This window comes from Leuciscus leuciscus (assembly GCF_965113295.1).
Source record: "Leuciscus leuciscus genome assembly, chromosome: 3".
NCBI classification, from domain to species: domain Eukaryota; kingdom Metazoa; phylum Chordata; class Actinopteri; order Cypriniformes; family Leuciscidae; genus Leuciscus; species Leuciscus leuciscus.
The window spans coordinates 68,499,549-68,522,694 of NC_138727.1; the positions used below are offsets into that span (position 1 = coordinate 68,499,549).

General features: G+C 37.9%; 1 protein-coding gene across 3 annotated transcripts in view; it reads left to right on the plus strand.

Annotated features, from left to right (window-relative positions):
• LOC309495690 (integrin alpha-L-like) overlaps window positions 1-22,476 on the plus strand; it is a 67,904-nt gene extending 45,428 nt beyond the window's left edge. Inside the window, exons 11-30 of one of the 3 annotated variants that reach the window (XM_082165488.1) lie at window positions 1,043-1,172; window positions 1,250-1,392; window positions 1,669-1,815; window positions 2,207-2,398; window positions 2,615-2,745; window positions 3,001-3,149; window positions 3,229-3,395; window positions 3,470-3,592; window positions 10,578-10,648; window positions 10,787-10,928; window positions 15,623-15,721; window positions 17,810-17,892; window positions 18,039-18,119; window positions 19,201-19,279; window positions 19,438-19,542; window positions 19,623-19,655; window positions 21,268-21,381; window positions 21,458-21,559; window positions 21,702-21,851; window positions 21,941-22,476. In XM_082165488.1, coding sequence (XP_082021614.1) covers window positions 1,043-1,172; window positions 1,250-1,392; window positions 1,669-1,815; window positions 2,207-2,398; window positions 2,615-2,745; window positions 3,001-3,149; window positions 3,229-3,395; window positions 3,470-3,592; window positions 10,578-10,648; window positions 10,787-10,928; window positions 15,623-15,721; window positions 17,810-17,892; window positions 18,039-18,119; window positions 19,201-19,279; window positions 19,438-19,542; window positions 19,623-19,655; window positions 21,268-21,381; window positions 21,458-21,559; window positions 21,702-21,851; window positions 21,941-22,066 — 2,367 coding nt within the window. In that variant the 3' untranslated portion in view covers window positions 22,067-22,476. Of the gene's footprint in view, window positions 1-1,042; window positions 1,173-1,249; window positions 1,393-1,668; window positions 1,816-2,206; window positions 2,399-2,614; window positions 2,746-3,000; window positions 3,150-3,228; window positions 3,396-3,469; window positions 3,593-10,577; window positions 10,649-10,786; window positions 10,929-15,622; window positions 15,722-17,809; window positions 17,893-18,038; window positions 18,120-19,200; window positions 19,404-19,437; window positions 19,543-19,622; window positions 19,656-21,267; window positions 21,382-21,457; window positions 21,560-21,701; window positions 21,852-21,940 lie in introns of those variants that run through there. The other 2 variants (XM_082165489.1, XR_014204797.1) reach the window with 2 other exon arrangements.
• Window positions 22,477-23,146: the final 670 nt, after the last annotated feature.

The following is a 23,146-nucleotide window of genomic DNA, read 5'->3' on the forward strand; positions in this document are numbered from 1 at the left end:
GTGCTGCGTTTGACACTGTTGACCATGCTGTTCTTCTTGCTCGCTTGGAGCACTGTGTTGGCATAAAAGGAAGTGCTCTTGAATGGTTTAAATCTGATCTTTCTAATAGAAGTTTTAAAGTTAACATGGGTGAACATTCATCTGAGGCAGCTCCTCTATCATGTGGTGTTCCTCAGGGTCCATCTTAGCTCCTATTCTTTTTTATTTATATATGCTCCCATTGGGTTCTATTTTTAGGAATTATGGTCTGTCGTTCCATTGCTATGCAGACGATACTCAAATCTATCTGCCATTAAAACAGAGTTTGGATGGTCTGGAGGCACTTATGACCTGTTTGTCTGATGTGAAGGCCTGGCTGTTTTAAAATGTTCTTAATTTTAATGAGAGTAAAACTGAAATAATAGTGTTTGGTCCTTCAGATTCTGTTAGTACACCAAAAAAAAAATGTTGGTAAGTTATCCTCGTCTGTGAAGCCTTGGGTTAAAAATCTAGGGGTTGTCTTTGATGATGGGCTGAAATTTGACAACCACATCAATACAGTTGTCAAATCATGCTTCTTTCATGTTCGACTACTAGCAAAAGTAAAACCTATTCTGTCAATAAAAAATGTAGAAAAATTAATTCATGCTTTTATTACTTATAGATTGGATTACTGTAACTCACTTTATTTTGGGATTAGCCAGTCAGGCTTTTTTGGGCTTTATCCCCGTTGCAGATAGTTCAAAATGCAGCTGCAAGACTTTTAACAAGTACTAAAAAACGGGACCACATTACACCGGTTTTACGTTCTCTGCACTGGTTGCCCGTGCGTTATCGAGTGAAAAATTCTTCTTAAAAACTTCTTAAAAGCTAAAAACTCATTTTTGTGAATTGGCATATTTTCAATGAGGAAGTTGTATTGTTTTTCCTTTTTTATTAATTATATTGTATTTTCTTGTTATGTCTTCATTGTGCAGCACATTGGACAACCTAGGTTGTGGTTAATGATGCTATATAAATAAAATTGATATTGATATTGACATTGACTGCTGCGTTGTTTCAGGACTCTGCGATTGTGGGTTCGGTTGGATCTAATGACTGGAGTGGATCTCTGTATGAAGTGACGGGATCAGGATCTGGATTTAAAGAGACAGAGATTAAGGATCCATCTGTCAGTAAAGACTCGTACATGGGTGTGTTGAAGCTGTTGGTCCTTCCTTGTCTGATGTGAAGTGTCTGTGCATGTTTTAATGATGCTGATGATGTTCAGGTTACTCTGCTGTTCTGGGAATGAGAGGCGGCGTCTCTCTTCTGTTCTCTGGGGCGCCGCGGGCTGAACACAAGGGTCTGGTGACCCTCTTCACCAAGAATGAAAGCACATGGACAGTGACGAGGAACATCACCGGAGAACAAGTTAGTGAAGAAGAACCCTCTGACACGATATTAACACTCTCCATCAGCAAGAGCAGGGCTTCCCAAATCCTACGGAAGAAGCAACCACTTAGAAACACTCTTGCAAAACCATTGAAACCATCTCGAAAACCTCACCGGCCACCTACCAACCATTCAGTACCTGCCTAGCAACACCCTAGTAACCACCCACTAGCAACTGCAATTTGTGAACTTCAGGTTATAAAGATCATATGCTAGAATGTAATTACATTCATTTTGATTCATTTTTGGCATCAGATTGGCTCGTATTTTGGTGCGTCTCTGAGTCTGTTGGATGTGGACTCGGATGGAGAGTCAGATTTCCTTCTGGTCGGAGCTCCATTATTTCACCAGTCTCGGCCGAGGGCAGAAGGGAGGCTGTACGTCTACGCTTTATCAGAGGAGGTATGGACAGATTCACAACATTCTCCATTAGTAAGTACAGTGTGGTTAATGTTCAGGGCTTGTGACTGGAAGGTTGCTAGTCATCACCATTAAGTTACTCCAGTGTAGCGATGGACAACTTCAGTCCTGGAGGGAAACTGTCCTGTAGAGTTTAGCTCCAACCCTGATAAAACCAACCCTGAGCTGTCTAGTTATCCTGAAGACATTGATTATCTGGTTCAGGTGTGGATATTATACTACAGGAATGAAGTTGCCAACCCTGCTCTGAGGGGATTGCCATTGTAATAGGTTCCCGGTGATGGACTATCGCATTAATGTCATGGAAATACATTGCACTGGCTCTGGTCCTCTGCAGACGAATAAAGATTATGTTCTCTTTCTCTCTCTGTAGTATTTTCAGAAGACACTGAACGAGTCAAACACCGGCAGATTTGCTGCATCTCTGGCTTCACTAAAGGACCTGAATGGGGACGGCCTGTCAGATGTGGCAGTCGGGGCGCCGCTTGAGAACGAAGGGGAGGGAGTCGTCTACATCTACCTGGGTGACAGGACACATGGAATAAACACTGAACACGCTCCTCAGGTGAGAGTCTGCTTTAGTTCCCTCAATCCCAAACACTGTGTTTGTGCCCAGTTTAACCCAGAATCCCAGATGAGCCCAATGTTCTCAGATAAACAGACAGACATGGCAGGATAAACGTGTACAATGATGAACCGCTTTAGCACAGTAGATCTGTGTGTGTGTGTGTGTGTGTGTGTGTGTGTGTGTGTGTGTGTGTGTGTGTGTGTGTGTGTTTAGCGGATCCCAGGGCGCTCGGTTCTGCCCGGTCTGCAGCAGTTTGGAGTGTCTCTGTCCGGTCAGATGGACGTGAGCGATGATAATCTGACAGATGTCGTGATCGGAGCTAAAGGAGGGATCGTGCTGCTCAAGTAGGACATTTCACAATACATTCACAAAATAATGGAAAGATTATCTTACAGTCTAAACACGAGGTCTCAGTTATGAACTCTGGCTCTGCTTGTGTACAGTCACTTCAGTGGCCGGTTTGTAATTGAACCTTTAGTTTGGAGAATTAATGCAATGATTTGAAGAAACTAACTATCAGTTTGAGTTGGTCAAGTTGTTCTAGGCCCAGTTAGTCTCACTGTATCATTAGCTATTTACTCTTTTCTCTCTCTTCTCAGGGCTCGGCCTGTGATGTCTGTATCTGCGCAGCTCAGTTTCAGTCCCAATGAAATCAGTCCGAACGACTTTGAATGCCCGAGTGACAAATCGTTTCATGCGTTTGATCTCACTTCGTGTTTCACAGTGAACGAGCAGACCTATAGCATTGGTAACGTCAAAGACATCTCAGAGTCTCTGTCTCATGAAGAGCATGGCCTCCGTATGTCTTATCCTCTCATCTCTCTTAGGATCTCTCAAGAAGAACCTGAATGTTTCTCTGAACCTGAATGTGGATGTGATGAGAAGAATCAATCGAGGATTCTTCCATCAGAGTGATCTGTCATCCAGGACTCTGCAGAAGTTCGTCCTGCTGGATTCTGGGAGCTCCTGTTTCGGATTCCCAATCTTCATGCCGGTACGCTTCATCTATCACAGCTTCAGCCAATCCCAGAAGCTTCGGTTTAACAGGAAATTATGTGTTTGTTTTAGATCTGCATTAGAGACGCAGTGTCTCCGCTAAAGATACGAATGAATTTCTCACAAACCGAGATGCTTTCTGGAAACTCCATGGCTATACTTGACATACAAAGCAGGACAGAGGAGTATGTCGAGGTGAGCTGAACTTCTGACATCACAATTAATGCTTGAACCCTCTGGGGTCTGAGGTGTTTTCTGGGCCCTGGAGGTGTTCTGACATGCTCTGACATCTATGCTTATTTCTGTTACTTGTAACATTTTCATGGCTAAGGTTCCAGGTTGCCTATAACTATAAATCACTGAAATGGAAAACTTCAAAGGTTAGTTCACCCAAAAATGAAAATTCTGTCAGTAATTACTCTACCTCATCAGGGGTCGAAATTAACTTTAACCTTAACATCTGGAAGACACTCGAAGTGCTGTGAGGATCATGTTCTTTGATTTCTCCAGCGCTTTCAACACAATACAGTCATCACATTTGAGGACTAATAGTTACTACTGAATAGTTTTCTACTGTTTGGGGTTTATTAAATAAAAGCAAAAAATAACTCCACTGTTCACTGCCTTTAACCCCCTGAGGTCGGCTATCACGCCGGCGCGATAGGCTCGGTTTTTTTCTTATCAGTGCAAGAGAGACTTAAAATACTCTGTTGACTTTGAACTTACAAACAAGTTTCATTCATCAATCGATCCTGTTAAGTGTTCATTTTTTGTGTGTATACTCACAAAAATTTAATAAAAACAAAGTGTTGTGCTTTTTGCCAAATAAAGAAAAATAAACATGATGCGAGTTCTGCCTACTCTCTGCCAGTGAAGTCCATTCTGAAACGCGTCCGAAAATGAACCATAACTCAGCGAATACTCAGTCAAACAGGCATACAGACACACAGGCATGAAGCTTGAATTCTCTTCTTTTAAATGAAATAATTTTTATAAAAAACAAATATTCTCAGTTTATGTAATATGTATGAAAAGAGAGAGATGTCAGTCGTTCTCATCTCATTAAGTTTTAATGTGACCCCGCCCACGGAGAGCGCGCGCTATTCAAACGCAAATGATCTGAGGCGATCCCATACAGACCTGTGAAACGCCCACATCAGCTGGATAACACACACCGCGAGTTCACTTTCAGACTCATGTACTTTACGACGCTGTGAGGAATAATACTATCTTGATAATAATCCTGGAAAATTTACCTCAGAAGTGCTGGAAGTTTCATTTCGAGGAGCAACGGATCCAGCTGAGGAATAGGTCAGTTCAATATTTGCTTTGTTCTAATCGCAAGTGTCTGTAAAAATACTGTTTTATGAATCGCGTTTCTGAGTGTGAATGAATGAATGCACAGATGCACGCTGTTGTGTAGCTACTACAGCTGGCAAAAAGACTATGAATCGCGTTTCTGTGTGTGAATGAATGAACAGATTTGACCAAACTCTATTGCTATACAGAGATGAGTAAAAATCGACTACAAAAATCGGATAGATTCTAACGTTTTTAGCTTATAATTGTCACGATCCACACACGGGAAACAGGTAAGATCCAAGTGCATTTATTAGGGTAATTCGTAATCGTAAATCCAGTCCAGGCAGGGGTCAAAACCAAAGAAGCAATCCAAAACATAAAACAATACAAAACAGGCAACAAAGCAGAACTCAGAAGTGGTGTGATAATTAGGGTGACCAAACGTCCTGTTTTCCCAGGACATGTCCTGTTTTCACGTCCTGTCCTGGCCGTCCTGTCTGTTTTTTAAAAAGTGATGAAAATGTCCTGGTTTTCATTATTTTTCATTGGGCCATTAAGAGTGTTCTTTAAAAAGGAGTCATAACCTAGTATTACCTTGGATACCCACGCTCTATTATAGTCTTTCAGGCCCTTCTAAAAAAGAAAAGTTGAAAAAAAATAAACACAGAGCTCCTCTGACCCTTATTTCTGAAGGCATTATTGTCTCGCGAGATCTGATGCGATATTTTGGCTGTCGTGGACGGTCATTTTAATAATGCAAATGAGTGGCGCGTTGATTGGTGGCAGGAAGGAGGGGGGTTGACACCACAGGTAATTCCACAATGGTCCGTGTACTTGGCGGCCAACGGATTTTCGTTTTGAAAGGAAAAAAACAAAAACGAAAAACAGCCGGTTTCCCAATTACCATTAGTAAATAGGAAAACAAAAAACGGAAAACAACCCATTATTCGTTTGTTGTTTTGATATTAAAAAACGGAAAACGAAAACATCTCGTTATCCGATTCTCCTTGATGTGTTTATAGATGGAAATCGGAAATCAAAATACGTATGTATAAAGTCGTAATCCTTAATTCTGCATTGGTATTTTTCCGTGACCCGGAAGCGATCTTAAGTAGTAAGCAGTTGTCATAGATACACCTATGAGCGGTTGTATGCTAGATGTCGCCTTGGCTACGGCAGTTCATTGGAACCATTTTTTTTTTTTTTTGTAGTAGATTTTTAACCTGCTATGGCCATGAAAATTAATAGTGTCATGTAAAAGGTGTTAAAAGCTAAACTTTTATATATATATATATATATATATATACAGGTCCTTCTCAATAAATTAGCATATTGTGATAAAGTTCATTATTTTCCATAATGTAATGATAAAAATTAAACTTTCATATATTTTAGATTCATTGCACACCAACTGAAATATTTCAGGTCTTTTATTGTTTTAATACTGATGATTTTGGCATACAGCTCATGAAAACCCAAAATTCCTGTCTCAAAAAATTAGCATATCATGAAAAGGTTCACTAAACGAGCTATTAACCTAATCATCTGAATCAACTAATTAACTCTAAACACCTGCAAAAGATTCCTGAGGCTTTTAAAAACTCCCAGCCTGGTTCATATCTCAAAACCGCAATCATGGGTAAGACTGCTGACCAGAATGCCATCATTGACACCCTAAAGCAAGAGGGTAAGACACAGAAAGAAATTTCTGAATGAATAGGCTGTTCCCAGAGTGCTGTATCAAGGCACCTCAAGTGTGGCAAAAAACGCTGCACAACGAGAAGAGGTGACCTGACCCTGAGGAAGATTGTGGAGAAGGACCGATTCCAGACCTTGGGGGACCTGCGGAAGCAGTGGACTGAGTCTGGAGTAGAAACATCCAGAGCCACCGTGCACAGGCGTGTGCAGGAAATGGGCTACAGGTGCCGCATTCCCAAGGTCAAGCCACTTTTGAACCAGAAACAGCGGCAGAAGCGCCTGACCTGGGCTACAGAGAAGCAGCACTGGACTGTTGCTCAGTGGTTGCTCAAATTTTGCATGTCATTCGGAAATCAAGGTGCCAGAGTCTGGAGGAAGACTGGGGAGAAGGAAATGCCAAAATGCCTGAAGTCCAGTGTCAAGTACCCACAGTCAGTGATGGTCTGGGGTGCCATGTCAGCTGCTGGTGTTGGTCCACTGTGTTTTATCAAGGGCAGGGTCAATGCAGCTAGCTATCAGGAGATTTTGGAGCACTTCATGCTTCCATCTGCTGAAAAGCTTTATGGAGATGAAGATTTCATTCTTCAGCATGACCTGGCACCTGCTCACAGTGCCAAAACCACTGGTAAATGGTTTACTGACCATGGTATTACTGTGCTCAATTGGCCTGCCAACTCTTCTGACCTGAACCCCATAGAGAATCTGTGGGATATTGTGAAGAGAAAGTTGAGAGACGCAAGACCCAACACTCTGGATGAGCTTAAGGCCGCTATCGAAGCATCCTGGGCCTCCATAACACCTCAGCAGTGCCACAGGCTGATTACGGCCATGCCACGCCGCATTGAAGCAGTCATTTCTGCAAAAAGGATTCCCGACCAAGTATTGAGTGCATAACTGAACATAATTATTTGAAGGTTGACTTTTTTTGTATTAAAAACACTTTTCTTTTATTGGTCGGATGAAATATGCTAATTTATTGAGACAGAAATTTAGGGTTTTCATGAGCTGTATGCCAAAATCATCAGTATTAAAACAATAAAAGACCTGAAATATTTCAGTTGGTGTGCAATGAATCTAAAATATATGAAAGTTTAATTTTTATCATTACATTAGGGAAAATAATGAACTTTATCACAATATGCTAATTTATTGAGAAGGACCTGTATATAGTATTCTATTGTTGCGTGCCAAACATTGAATGGAAAGGATGTATTACTTTATGTATTAAAGTAGTTGCAAGGTTGTGAATGCATTTGTATTTTTTGATGCGTTCTCCCCCAAACCACGCCCCACCCCTTAACCACGCCCCCCAAAAAGTCATGCCCCGCCCATCAACCACGCCCCCGTCCTGTTTTCTGAAAACTAAAATATGGTCACCCTAGTGATAATAGACAAGGACTCCGTAACAAACACTAAAACAGACAGGGTATTTATACTCAGAACCTAAATGATAATGGGGAACAGCTGAGTGCAATGATACAGTGATGGGTACAGACAAGGATTGTGGGGAATGCAGTTCATAATGTGAATGACACCGTGGGGAAGGAGGACCTCTAGTGGACACCCGGGAACACAAACCCAACACTGTCACAATAATGTTGCCAATTTCCAGAGATGGGCATAAATACATGGAAATGTATTTAAAATACAAATACAAAATACTGTGTGGAAAAATGTATTTAAATACAAATACAAAATACTGAGTGAAAAAATGTATTTAAATACAAATACAGTATTTTGTATTTTGAAAATACACAAAATACATGTGAAATTGGCCGTCCAGTGCAGGGATAGGTCACAGTGAATGAAGAAACTACACAGGCCTACTGACTTTTCATTCCTAACCATGTCTCTGCCCTCTCTTTCTTTCTTTCTTTCTTTCTTTCTTTCTTTCTGGAAATTACAAATAAACTTATGCAAAATAGCAGCCATTTATATACTTATTTCTGGTTCCAATGTAGTCTATTACTTGTGGTGAACACAATTAAAAAATTCATACTGTATGTAAAACTGTGGGAACCTTTTCTGCTATCTAGCAAAGTAAATGGATGGGCGGTATGACCAAAATCTCAATTTTATGTCACAGTAACAATATCATGGTTTCACAATTCTCAATATCAGTTTTGATTCCACAGCATAAACTGAATTTCAAACTCTTGAGTTTTTTTTTCTTTTTTTTTCAGGTAGTCCAATGCTTTTTAATAATTTTTGTTTATTTGTTTCTATAAGTTTATTCAAATTAGAAAGTGTATCTACATTTTTAAATTATAATTAATTTAGATTCATTTGACACTATTTATGTACAATAAAAGTAAAAGCTGGAGATTTTTGTGGTGTATCATTCATCAGTGTTTGTTTTTTCCAATCCAACGTTCCAATTATTCCTGCCCACTAAAAGCTGCACGGATAAATTAGCTTACCCCACAAATAGGCCCATCTATGTAAACGATTTAGAAAAAGTTCCATCAATTCACACTTTATATCATCACTATGACATTTGACAAGCTAGTTGATCAAAATCAACAACCGGTCAAGACTGATTGGCTTACGCTATTTTCCCACTTGTCTGTGCTCTTTTATTCTTTCATGTTAACTGAAGTGAATAATGCACTATTTTAATTTTAATCAACAAGTAGAATTGATCATGACATTCTCACCTTATTAAAAAAAAAAAAAAAAAAAATCGCTGATCCAATGTTGAGCTTGTGAATGTCTGAACTAGTTGATGCACAAAATCAGTACCCTGATACAGAGGTTGAATGGCAAAAAGTATTTTATGTATTTTGAAAATACAAAAATACTCATCTTAAATGTATTTAAATACAAAATACATTTGATTTTTTCAAAGGCTTTAAAATACAAAATACAAAATAGTATTTTGTATTTCAAATACGTATTTTAAATACATGTATCTGAAATACTGCCCATCCCTGCCAATTTCTGCTCATGTTAAATATATATGTTAAATATACTTTATTTTTGACAAAACATAATATATATATATATATATATATATATATATATATATATATATATATATATTATGTTTTGTCAAAAATAAAGTAATCAACTAAGATTATAGATTATTATAGGCCTAGTGTTTGTTCCAATGTAGGCTATATTCAAACTAATGAATCCTTAACTTTGAAATACGTATGATAAAATGTATACTTTAGTTTTTACAAAGAAATATTACACTGGAAATATTGTTAACATTTTAATTGTTGTTGTAATTGTATAACCTTTTTAATAAAATAGTAAAAATATATATATACAAGGATAGATGTAAACAAAATCTTAAAAGGTCAATATAAGCCTTCTCTATAAATTATTTTTATTGTGCTTTATTAGTGACACATTTGGGTAGAGAATATATTCCAAAACTTTCTGAAAATACAGTGAGAACAATTAACTGCACAATTACTAGAAATGTTTACCTTGGATATGATACAATTTGCAAGCACAATTTGTAAAAAAAACAACAACAACTGTGAACCAATTTTATATATATATATATATATATATATATATATATATATATATATATATATATATATATATATATATATATATTTATATTTATATATTTATATTTATATTTATTTATTTATTTTGTCCTTGTATTCTTTCTTGTGGCTCAGTGACACTCCTGAATGAAAGGCTAATTATGGGTGTGAACTTCTCAGGTGTGAACTACTCAATATTCATGATGGTGTCTTACAAAATTTAAATCAATGTATTGTTTTATGTGAATGATAAGGCAGGATGATTTTCAGATCATTTTGAAGAAAAAACTCTAGGCGACAAAATGCATTATTCAGAAGTCTTGTGGACACATATTTAGTATGTGTTTTGTGGCCTTATTTCAGAAACTTTAGTTTTTAGTTTTTTCAATAACCATGCATAAACATTATTTTCTCAAAAATACAAACATGTACATACATATTGCTCACATATTATGGTAGCCCTGTTTGTGCTAAATAGAGTGTAATTACACCTTTGCCATTAATATGTTTATAAGCAACTGAAAAAAGCACAAATGTCAGGGCATGTCAGAACATCTCAAGGACCCCAAAAACCCCTCAGACCCCAGAGGGTTAATGATATAAGATGCTTTTCTGTATAAAGTTTCTGCAACATTCAAAAGCTCTATGAAAGTTTCTGTTTTGTATGTGACTAGGTGCCGTTTCAAAGGAACTGTGATTCAAACAACCGCTGTGTGGCCGATCTGAAGCTGAACTTCAGTTTTACGTGAGTAACAACCGATAAATAAATCAGACATGATACTAATGTTAAACATCTGTAAATGCTTCTGAATATTTCCATTCTTCTTGATTTGAAATAAACATGAGAATGTGATGAAGGTTCTACGTTTGGTTTGTTCTTCAGGAACGACACGTTAGTGGTGGTGAATCAAGCTCATTTCACTGTCCTCGTATCGCTGGCCAACCCAGGTGACGACTCCTTCAACACCAGCATAGTGCTGCACTACCCAGAAGGCCTCTCGCTCTCAAAATTTGACACCGTTAAGGTACCGCTGTCCACACATCAAACTAAGGACTCTTAAAGTAAAAACATATAAACATCCTTAAAACAAGATCAGTTTACTTGTGAAGAAACAATGATATATTAAAAATGTTAATGTTAGGAAGTAAAATAAAACTGAAAAAAATAAAAAATAATTAATTATAAAGTTAATTATAATTTTTTTTATTACAAAGACAGACTTTGAATGTTTTTGTTTTGTTTTTTACTTTAACCCTTAATCGGTCCTCAAGTAGAGTTTACGTTTAAGTCCCCTGGGGTTCAATATAGTTTTTGTGGATATTTGGTAGTTTTTTATTTATTTACTGCACATTTACTTAACTACGCCATAAATTGGCTCATGTTTTTTGTTGGTTTTTTTATGAAAAAATCACTTAAATTATGATCTTAATTCAATCTAAATTGTTTTTGGACATTGCTCTATGTGTTAGGAATAGAATACTGCCATCTGTAGGTTTGTGGAAAAACTTTAGGAATTATAGTTAAAGAAAGAAAGTGCAATGACCACATATATCCAATAGAGGTCCATAGGGACTCATTTCATTTTCACTTAATTTTTCTTGATGCTTCAACATCTCCTCACAACTTTGTGATATAAAATTGGTATCATTTTAAAGCTTCGAATCTCAGCTTTTTAATACATCCAAGCACTTTGATCAACTTTTAACGACTGCTGAGTAGTCCCTCTAAACTGGAGTGTACTGCCCGCAGGCGCCATCTAGCTGCGAAAAAAATCATACTCATATTTTTCAAAACTACTGCCTTGATTAACACAAAATAGGTGTCATTTGAAAGCTTAGAGTCTGAAGTTTACAATGATTGTTGCCAATTTGATTAACTCCTAAGTAGTGCTGAGTTATTTGCTGATAAATAGAATTTTGTTTTCATAATCTTTAAAATATTTTTTTTTGTAGTATGTACTGCAATGTGTCAAAAACATCATACAGCTCATGAAACATTCACAGATTGTTGAAAATGGCATATCATTTTATACAGCATATTATTACAATTAAAATGAGCCCAAAATGAACAATCTATTGTGTTGATGACAAGATACTCCTCTTGGAGGAACAATTTTAAAAATGCCCATGAGGGGAGCGTCAAGGACTGAACAAAAATGCTATCTTGGTTCCAAATGCTGTAACTTTTGAGTCAAGTCAAGTCAAGTCATCTTCATTTATATAGCGCTTTTAACAATGTAGATTGTTTCAAAGCAGCTTTACAGAGATAAACGTATAATTTATGGTAACAGAGATTGTTTTGGCTTTATATCGGTTCTTTATTAAAGTTATTTTCCAGCTAAGGTTAGTTATGATTGATTCGCTTCCGTCGCAACAATCATTTGTTATTAAATTAGGGGCCGCTAAGACGACACAATTCTCTCTACATAGACTTTAAACGCGAACCTGTGAGAAACACTGATGGCGTTCACATGCGCATTTAGAATTGGTTCTATAGTTATGTGCGTTTGAATATATGTACGCAGGTTTGTAATTCCCTACAAACCAAGCCTAAACAAAGGACTGGTTAGTCCTTTATGCGATCACCACAAAATGTGATCCAGATGCAGCTCACATTCAGGGGAACTTTTTCCCCAACTGTATTTCCTTCCCGAGTTATTGCATGAAAGAAAGATATGCAAAATCATAATAAAAATTATATATATTTGTTGTCTTTTATCAGCAGTTTCTCGGTAGGAGAATGTCCAAATGTAATATAGTTTATATTTAAAAATTTTTTTTTTTGAAAAGTGTTCTATCAACGATACCTACCTTTCGACTCTCCTTGTTATAGTTTTGGAGTTATGAGTCTTTAGTTTTGTGTATGTCACTCAGACAAAACAAGTCTTAAAATGCCTTCAGGGCTTAAGGGGTTAATACTTATAGGCTAATTGCCTACAAAAAGGACACACAGGAACGTGGTGATTGAAAGTGATTTAGTGGCTTTCTGTGATGGAACCACGAGACGTCGCTCGTTGACCGATCGAAGGCTTCTGGTAGGGATGTAGACTCGCAGGAGTGAGTGAAAGTAGGAGGGAGCTGAGCCTGTGATAGATCTGTAAGCAAGCGTCAATGCCTTGAACTTGATGCGAGCAGCGAGAGGTAGCCAGTGCAGTGAGATGAACAAAGGAGTGACGTGGGCCCTCTTGGGCTCGTTGAAGACAAGACGAGCTGCAGCGTTCTGAATCATCTGTAGAGGTTTAGATGCACATGATGGAAGTCCAGCCAGAAGAGCATTGCAGTAGTCAAGCCTAGTAATGACCAGGGCCTGGACGAGAAGTTGTGTTGCATGCTCAGTTAGGAAAGGCCTGATCTTCCTGATGTTGTGCAGGGCAAACCTGCATGATCGAGCTGTCTTTGAGATGTGATCTGTGATCAGCTGCAGAGACGGATTGGCAGGGAGGACGAGAAGCTCAGTCTTTGCCAGGTTGAGCTGCAGGTGGTGTTCCTTCATCCATGTGGAGATGTCCGCCAGACAGCTTGAGACCCGTGCAGCTACTGTGGGATCATCTGGTTGAAATGAGAAGAAGAGCTGTGTGTCATCAGCATAGCAGTGGTAGGAGAAACCATGTGCCTGTATGATGTGTCCCAGTGATGTGGTGTAGCTGGAGAAGAGGAGGGGACCAAGAACTGAACCCTGAGGAACCCCTGTGGTCAGCTGATGTGCTCTTGATACCTCGCCTCTCCATGTGACCCTGAAGGATCTACCCGTGAGATAGGACTCAAACCAGTGGAGAGGAGTACCTGTGATGCCCATTGATGAGAGAGTGGACATAAGGATCTGATGATTCACAGTGTCGAAGGCTGCAGACAGATCCAGGAGAATGAGAACTGAAGATTTGAAAGCAGCTTTTGCGATCCGTAGGGCTTCAGTGACCGACAGTAGTGCAGTCTCAGTTGAGTGCCCTTTCTTGAAGCCGGATTGGTTGACATCCAGCTGGTTGTTTAGAGACAGGAAGGATGTTACTTGGTTGAAAACAACTCGTTCAAGTGTTTTCGCAATGAATGGTAGGAGAGAGACAGTATAAACTGAGATGAGTATAAATCGACTGAAATATGTTGAAATAAAATGTCTTTATATAAGCAACATATTAAACTGCAAATTAACATTTAAATGCTAATATATAAAAACGATATGTTACAGACGAAATATAAATGTTTAGACAAGATTTTGTTGATTAGTTTTGGATAGATTATAAAGTTTTTACTGTAAAATAGACTACTGACACATCAAATAAGCTTTTGTTCGCCAATTTCTGCTCATATGTTAAATATATAGTATGGGATGTTGTGTCAAAAATAAAGTAGGTATATTGAAATATCAACTAAGATGTTATTATAGTGTTTGTTCCAATATTCAAATTAATGAATCCTTAACTTTGAAATACATATGATAAAATGTATACTTTTTACAAAGAAAGACACTTGAGAAATATTGTTAAAATTGTAATTTTTGTTGTAATTGTAACCTTTTTAATAAAATAGCAAAAAATATATTTACAAGGTAAATCTAAACAAAACAAAATCTAAATCGGTCAATATAAGCCTTCTCATTAAATAATTTTTATTGTGTTTTATTTGTGACAAATGTGGGGAGAGGACATATTCCAAAACTTCTCATACTGTAATCTGAAAATACAGTATAGGAATTAACTGCACAATTACCTTGGATATTATACAATTTGCATGCATACAAAATTTGTGGAAAAATATATTTTTTTCAAGATGTTTCCAACTCTAACTTTGAATCAATTCTGTAGAATATATATATATATATATATATATATATATATATATATATATATATATATATATATATATATATAATTATTATTATTATTATTATTATTTCTTTTTTCTTTTTTTTGTCCTCGCATTTTTTCTTTCTTGTGGCTCATTGACACACCTGAATGAAAGGTTCATTATGCAGCTAATTATGCGGGTCATTGTCTTTTCAGGTGTGAATCACAGCATTAATCATGATCATTCACGCCAAAAAGTGTCTTATACAATTTAAATCAATGTATTGTTTTATGTGAATGATTAGGCAGGATCATTTTTACATCATTTTGAAGCAAAAACTCTAGGCGACAACATCCATTAGTCAGAAGTCTTATGGACACATATTTAGTATGTGTTTTTTGGCCTTATTTCAGAAACTTAATTTTTTTGCTTTTTCAATAACCATGCATAAATTCTCTCAAAAATACAAACATGTACATACATGTTGCTCACATATTATGGTAGCCCTGTTTGTGCTAAATAGAGTGTAATTACACCTTTGCCATTAATATGTTTATAAGCAACTGAAAAAAGCACAAATGTCAGGGCATGTCAGAACATCTCAAGGACCCCAAAAACACCTTAGACCCCAGAGGGTTAACCAGCAAGCCAAACAAACAACACATACTGTACCTGCAAGGACGATAGGAGGCAAAAACCGGGATGGGCGGTCCACAGGCAGTAACGCACAAACACCACGCTCAATGCACCGTTTTCCCACTACACTGTCATTTCTACTTCCTGTGAGATGTGGTCAGTTCAAATTCCAAAAGGAAGGCCAATCTATTATTAAGATATTTGTCAAAGAATAAAAATATGAAATATAGAGACTCTAAAGAGACTTCTCTGAATATCTTATGTTGTTTTAAGGATTTTATAAATGTGTGTGTGTGTTCAGCCCAGCCGGACTCGAAGCAGCTGTGGTGATCGTGACGGCGGTGCTATGAACAGAACCACCTGCAGTATCAATCTACCAGTGTACCGCAGCGGCACCACGGTAAAACACACACACACACACACACACACACACACACACACACACACACACACACACACACACACTGACAGACACACAGACAGACAGACAGACAGACAGATAGACACAGAGTCAGACAGACACACTGAAAAGACAGATAGACACACTAACAGACAAACAAACTGACACACAGACACGCTCGTTGTACATATAAAAAATCAGAAGTTTGTTTAAGTAGTCCCATATTCATAATTGTGACCAGTCTGTTTACAATGTCCAACCAACTGCCAATGTAACATGTGTACATCTACAAATGTCTTTATACAGTGTTTACATATACACTGAACAAAATTATAAATGCAACACTTTTGTTTTTGCTCCCATTTTTCATGAGCTGAATTCAAAGATCTAAGACTTTTTCTATGTACACAAAAGGCCCTTTTCTCTGAAATATTGGTCACAAATCAGTCTAAATATGTGTTAGTGAGCACTTCTCCTTTGCCGAGATAATCCATCCACCTCACAGGTGTGACATATCAAGATGCTGATTAGACGGCATGATTATTGCACAGGTGTGCCTTAGGCTGTCCACTATAAAAAGGCCACTCTAAAATGTGCAATTGAACAAATCATTTTGTTCAGTGCAGAGATGTATAAAGTACTAGAGACCCAGACTTGAGTAAAAGTACAAGTGCTCTATTAAAAAAGTGACTTGAGTAGAAGTTGAAGTGTTCTTTAAGCACAACACTTAAGTAGAAGTACTAAAGTATTCAACATTTTTTGTACTTATGTATTGCAAGTAGTTTATTTAAAAATTTACTACTCAAGTACTGAAAGTAAAAGTACAAGTATTGTGTTATGAAGTTATTAAAGAAAACAGTCAAAAGTTTGAACATCATATTGTTTATATTATTTCAAATGTTTAGGACACTCACAATTAATTTGGCTGAAGCAGCAGTACAAGGACAGGAATGTACAAGAACACCTTTAAAACACTGAGCTTAACTCTTTATAAACAAAAACAGATCAAATATGTCTCTTCCCCCTTTAAAGCATCCATCTCTTCTCTTCCCTGCTTGTGCCTTTTTTCTCCACAGCTTATTGGGTATTTATCAGCATGTAACAGTGATCTCTGGAAGCTTTGTTTATGTCAGGGAGTTCCTGGAATGGCTCTTCTTCATGATCTTCGCTCATAATGATTACATCAGTCCATTTTGGTTATAATTTCAATAAATATTATTCCTCTCTATAGAAATCTGACGTAAACCTAAGAAATCTATCAATATTTGTCAAAATCTGCAAATTTTTTACAAAATTTTTTAAAAAGCACAGGAGTTTTTTTTTTTTTTCTGAATGGGAGCGGCTGACGCTTATAATTCATATTAAAGGTATCGACTATTTTTTCTATTACATAACTCATGACACAAATTAAGACATAACTGTCCCTATAAGTTTCTCGGAATAAAATAGTGCTCAAATACTGAAACTTGAGTCTTATATCATTTTAATGATGTATAGTTTGTCAAGGTAATAACATTACATCTAATAGTAACTTTAAACTATTTAAACAAAAAACGATTCAGTTCAGTTTAGATTCAGACGGCTAACAGTTACGCACTTCATTCTATATTCATGAATTGTCTTTCACTGGTGGTGTTTCTGGTTCTTCCATCTCGAAACAAATTAAAGCTCAAATGTTCTCAATGAAGGCAGGCAGCAGAGCGAAAGGCAGAACGGGAGCGCGCGCTGTCGTCTTGATCGCTGGGCCAGCTTCATCAAACCTGGTGACAGAGCCATCTACCGCTCTGGCAGTGATAATGTGGGTTTGGAATGATTCGTAAAAAAAAAAATTTGTAACGAGTAACGATGCAGCACATAAAAAATGTATCGGAGTAAAAGTATTAAACTCATCGAAAATATGTACTGAAGTAAAAGTGGAAGTAGGAGAAAAAAATAATACTCTAGTAAAGTACAGATACAGCATTTTAGTACTTAAGTACAGTAGTGAAGTAGTTCTACTTCGTTACTATACATCTCTGGTTCAGTGTATATATAATGAATTTTCTCAATCATTCTCTTGCCAATGCTACCAACATCTGTGTCTTCTAGACTCAGTTTCTGGCAACCTTTCGTATGGCGAAATGGGATTACGACTGGTCCGACAGGATGGAGATGATGATCACCGCTAACAGGTGAATGAGGCTGAATTTGACAGATTTGTTTGTTTTCAGGGCTGTTTCATATCAGTAATGTTCAGCAGAGATGTGCGCTCGCGATCCAGGTTATGAAGAATGACTTAATGTTCAATCATGAGTAAATCCTGTATGTTTGTTCACAGTGATAATAATGGAAACATCAGCGATGCGGAGGTGAGGAGGAGCGTCCCGGTTCAGTTCGCTGTTGATCTGGCGATCAGTCTGTGAGTGCCATTTATTTAACTTTTCTCTTCTTCTGTTCACAGAACTCATCAAAGGAGTCAAGTCAAGTCAAGTTTATTTGTATAGCGCTTTTCACAATACAGATTGTATCAAAGCAGCTTCACAGTATTAAATTAAAATAATACAACAAAGTTTGTTTCAAGAGGAATTTATTGATTGATAAAATTAAATTAAATATCCCCAAAATATCCCCAACTGAGCAAGCCAAAGGCAACTCAACAAAGGACATTCAATGAACTTTTTTTTTTAAATGTCTTTGTCTGTTAATTTTTTCTCTCACTCGTTTTCTGTTTTAATGGCTTTATTGGAAAGACAAACAATGTTATTACCAGAAACCGGTTGTTTTATCAGCAGTTATTACGTGGAATACTTGATTCTGATGGGTCAATCACACATCCAGCAGTATCTTATTCCTCGATAACAACCGCTGAAAACAGAAACACAGGCTCATCCGGGTCACTGAAGTCAGTAGTGCTATACGCAAGTTTTGCTTTTGGTGAGCTAATAAAATATTAAAACTCAGTCGAATCAATATTTTATCGTGGACTCGCTCTCTCTTGTTTCATACAAACGCTGTGTAATAAGTGTTATGACTGTACAGTATACCTTATCTCTTAAATGTCCGTCTAGTTTGAACTTGCTGCTGAAACTGCTCTCTCCGCAGAAGCTTTGCGTTTAAAGACCTAATAAAATATTTAGACTCAGATCAATATTTCGTGTATAATTATTTACTTATGTGGCAAGTAGCCGTGTAATAAGTGGGATAATGTACATCCAGCCTGTTGTTATCGCAGAATAAACCCCTTCAGGCGGATGCAAGACTGATCACCCTGTCAGGGGTTGCACAAATCGGCGCAAATGCATTTGCTATTCAAACAATGTAGCGCAGGACGTGAAAATGAAAACTGTGTCAGGCTGAAACTAGCAAAACACACTTGCGTCGCGCTTGGCGCTGCATTGCGCCGGGTGTAAGATAGGGCCCTAAGACAGTAACAATAAATTAAAATGAAAGAAAATCATATGATTGACTGAGAAGTTATTGAGTTATTGTGTGTTTGTCAGAGTGGCTGAAGAATCTGTGACGTATCTGAAGTTCTCTCTGGAGGACAGAGGTCCAAAACATCTCAACATCATCTACAAGGTCAGAGAGTCAAACACACATCTACAGCTTCATCGTGTTGTTTTTGGGCTTCTCGTGATCAGATTGCTGTGTGTCTGTGTGTGTGTGTGTGTGTGTGTGTGTGTGTGTGTGTGTGTGTGTGTGTGTGTGTGTGTGTGTGTGTGTGTTTGTGTCCACAGGTGGAGAATCTGGGTCTTAAAGGTCTGCCGGTCTCACTCAAGCTCACCCTGCCCTGTCAAACTACACGTGTGATTTTAACTCCTCAGATCTTCAGAATGCAGGAGGTGCGTCACTCGTTCATCAGCTCATACCATCAGACCAGCATGTGTTCTGCTGAATAAACATCTTCTGTTCTTCTCTACAGAACTCAGTGCCGTGTGGATTCATCAAACCGCAGGTAAGAGATCATAGACCCTTTTACAGCTGCTGTTGAAGTGATCGTTCACCCAAAACATGATCGTTCTGTCATCATTTACTCACTCTCATGTCATTCAAACCTGTATGACTTTCTTTCTTTTGTTGAGCACAAAAGGGATGTTTTGAACTGGTGTTTAAACAACAGTGCAGCCCAAAAACACATTTCTTAAAATATCTTCTATGTTCCACTGAAGAAAGAAAGAAAGGTTTCGAACAACATGAGGCTGAATAAAGGATGACAGAATGATAATTTTTGGGTGAACGATCCCTTTAAAGGTGCCCTAGAATGTGAAATTGAATTTATCTTGGCATAGTTAAATAACAAGAGTTCAGTACATGGACATGACATAAAGTGAGTCTCAAACACCATAGTTTTCTCTTTCTTATTTAAATCTCGTTTTTGAAAAACACCCCTGAAAAACAGGCGAATCTCCACATAACACCAACTGTGACGCAACAGTTGGGATCATTAATATGTACGCCTCCAAAAATTTGCATATGCCAGCCCATGTTCAAGGCCAGGCGAAACTGCGCAGCCGAATCATCAGAAGTTCTGCAGGTGAAGAATCAAGCAGGAGGAGGATCATAGGGAAAATGGCAGATCTATCTCTAATCTATCTATCTATAATCGGATACCGCTACAGTTTAATTCGAAGTTGTTAGTTTGCTCTGCCCATTTCACCACGGACTGTTTTTCAAACGGACGAAGGGGGCGATTTCAACTAACGTTATATTCCCGCAAGCGGTAAGTAGTGATTTTATTAACGATAATTTACACTGTGTTATCTAGATCCAGCGCGATATTGTTTTTTCCTCGAGAGACATCGTGGCTTGCAAACGAGCGAACGAAGCATGGCAGTTGCTCAGTGTTTGGATGTACAAATGAACACAAAAATATTTGTTTAGCTCCTTCATCCGAGCCTCTGGAGAACCAGTGGGTTATGTGAATTTCTGATGTGTAATTGTTCAAGTTCAGACAGATAATCTTTCTCTCAAAGTCGTTCAACACTGTTTATGCATCAGTAAATCGCGTTGCAGTGATAAGATCTTCATTCACGCGATCAACAGGCTGTCATCTGCTCAATGGTCATCACTGCAACCTTTTATGTGATGGGAATAGATCTAAATACTTAAAAAACTTCTCATGATTCGTTAATCCCGATAGCTGTAATAGTAAAAACGTATAAAAGCTGTAATAGTAAAAGGTTTCCAGATAGCTCGAATGCCAGATTTCATATGCAAGCATGTCAGCCAATCACAGCAGTGGCCGTTTACATTGAAGTCTCACAGCAGACACGCCCCTTCAAACAGAGCGTTCAAATCAGGGGATGAAATCAGGCTAGGAAATATGCCTTTTATTTCTAAATTATAACAACTTTTGATCTAAAAAACATACTAACATTATAAGGGCACCCCAGGAAACATTCTAAAATAATAAAATAATCCATTCTAGGGCACCTTTAAGATCCGATCTCAAGCAGTCACAGTAAACACATCTTCTGTCTGCTGGATTTCATCTCTGTTTAGTTCAGTTGATTCTCTGGTTTATTGGTGTCAGTGTTTCAGTTCTCAGTGTTGTGTCGATGTTTCAGGACGGTCACTGCGGGAAGTTCGAGTGTGGTCAGTTTGATCTGCAGGAAGCTTCAGTAGTTCACTTCATCCTGACGGCAGACGCAGCTCTCCAGAACGTGAAGGAATACGAGAGCGTGAGTGACGAACACAGACAAACACCAGTTTAAGATGGAATAACTCTGAAATCAGACTCTGTTTCTTCTGCTGTAGAAATACTCCTTCTACGAGTTCAGAGAGGATTCTGTCTTGGACATCAGCGCCGAGCTCCACTACAACAGAAGCCGCTACAACCAGACGTGGACCGGCCTGAAGGTGATGAGTGAAAGAAATCTGTACCTTTGCCATAACTGATGTTGTGCTTGTGCTGATCAGCGCGTGATTGTCAGTGTTGGTCTGAACTCACACCACAGACCTGCAGGAGTCCATGACTGACATCACTCTTACTGTATTACAGATACAGACACTGTTCCGAGTTTCTCTCTGTTCCTCTCAGATTGCAGTGAAGGCGCAGTTTGTCATTTCACCCAGTGAAATGCATATTGTCGGCTCTATCGTAGGGGGCGGGGTCATCCTGCTCATTATCATATTGATCCTGCTGCTGAAGGTAAGAACCAATCAGATCACCTCACACCTGATGTCATCATTGACTTCTTAAAGTCTCAAACCAATCTGTTCATCTGTGTTTGTGTGTAGTGCGGGTTTTATAAGCGAATGCGTCCCAAAGATTTTTTCGAAGAGGATAAACTGCAGTTGAAAACACACTTTCTTCTCATGAGCATGAATGCTAACGAAACGGAGGAGTCAGTGAGAATGGAGTGAGAGAGACGAATCCCAGACCTGAACTTCCAAACTCTTACTTTTGATCATTTACTTTTGTTGTGCTGAAAATAAAGATGTTTGTTTGGAAGGAGCTGAAGATTCTTTCATTGTTAACGATGTATGCTCTGTTGTATGATAATGTTTTCTTGAGGCTCATTGGGTGTTTAGTATGTTTAGTTTAATGATCTTCAGCTTGTGTTGTAATAGCTGGTCCTCATCTTATTATTTTGAATATTCATATTTTTAAAAGAAGAGCAATGAATAATCAATCAGAGAACAAATAAATTATGATTAAAATGTGATTTTAGTGACTTTTATAAGCTTCAATAGGTTCCTATTAAAGACACCAACATTTTAGACACTTCTTTGTTGATTCCTTTGTTATACCCATTAAAATCCAAGAACATTAAGTTGATCATGGTTTGTTTATTAATCTTGAATGTTACAATCATCAAAATAAACTGATGTAAATAAATATTTAAAATACAAATACAAATCAATTCAAACTGTAAATTATAAGAGCACTGAATGCGCTAAAAAGGAGAAAGAAGGTAGAGGTCTACAATCCTCTACTTTATGGGACAAGTTTTGAATTGCTGAGTGCGGATGTGGAAGGGAAGATACTGATATGTGCACAGGTAACGGTAGAAAGAAATGACTTGTGGGCTCCCGCTGTCACGATTATGTTCAGTTAGTTTCGATTTCATGGACTTAGTTGATTTATCTTCAGTCACCTGTCTAATTTGCTCTCAGTTTCCCACCACTTGTTTGTATCCTAGGTTACATTACGTTCTAGTTTGTCACTTTGGTTACTCATCAGTTCACTCGTTTGCAACACCTGTGTTTATCTAATCATCTTTGTTTCTGTGGACACCCTGTGGACCTTAAATATGATTTTATTCGATTGAACTCTCACCATCCCGTGACTTACCACCCAGCAAACACATTTACGTTGTGGCAACGTCTCTGGCACATTGCATTTCTGCTATGGCAACGTCGCTGTCTACGTGCTCGCAACATTGTAACAATGTAGAATTGTAAGACGCGACAGGGCTGTAGCAACGTTGTTGCGCGACATTC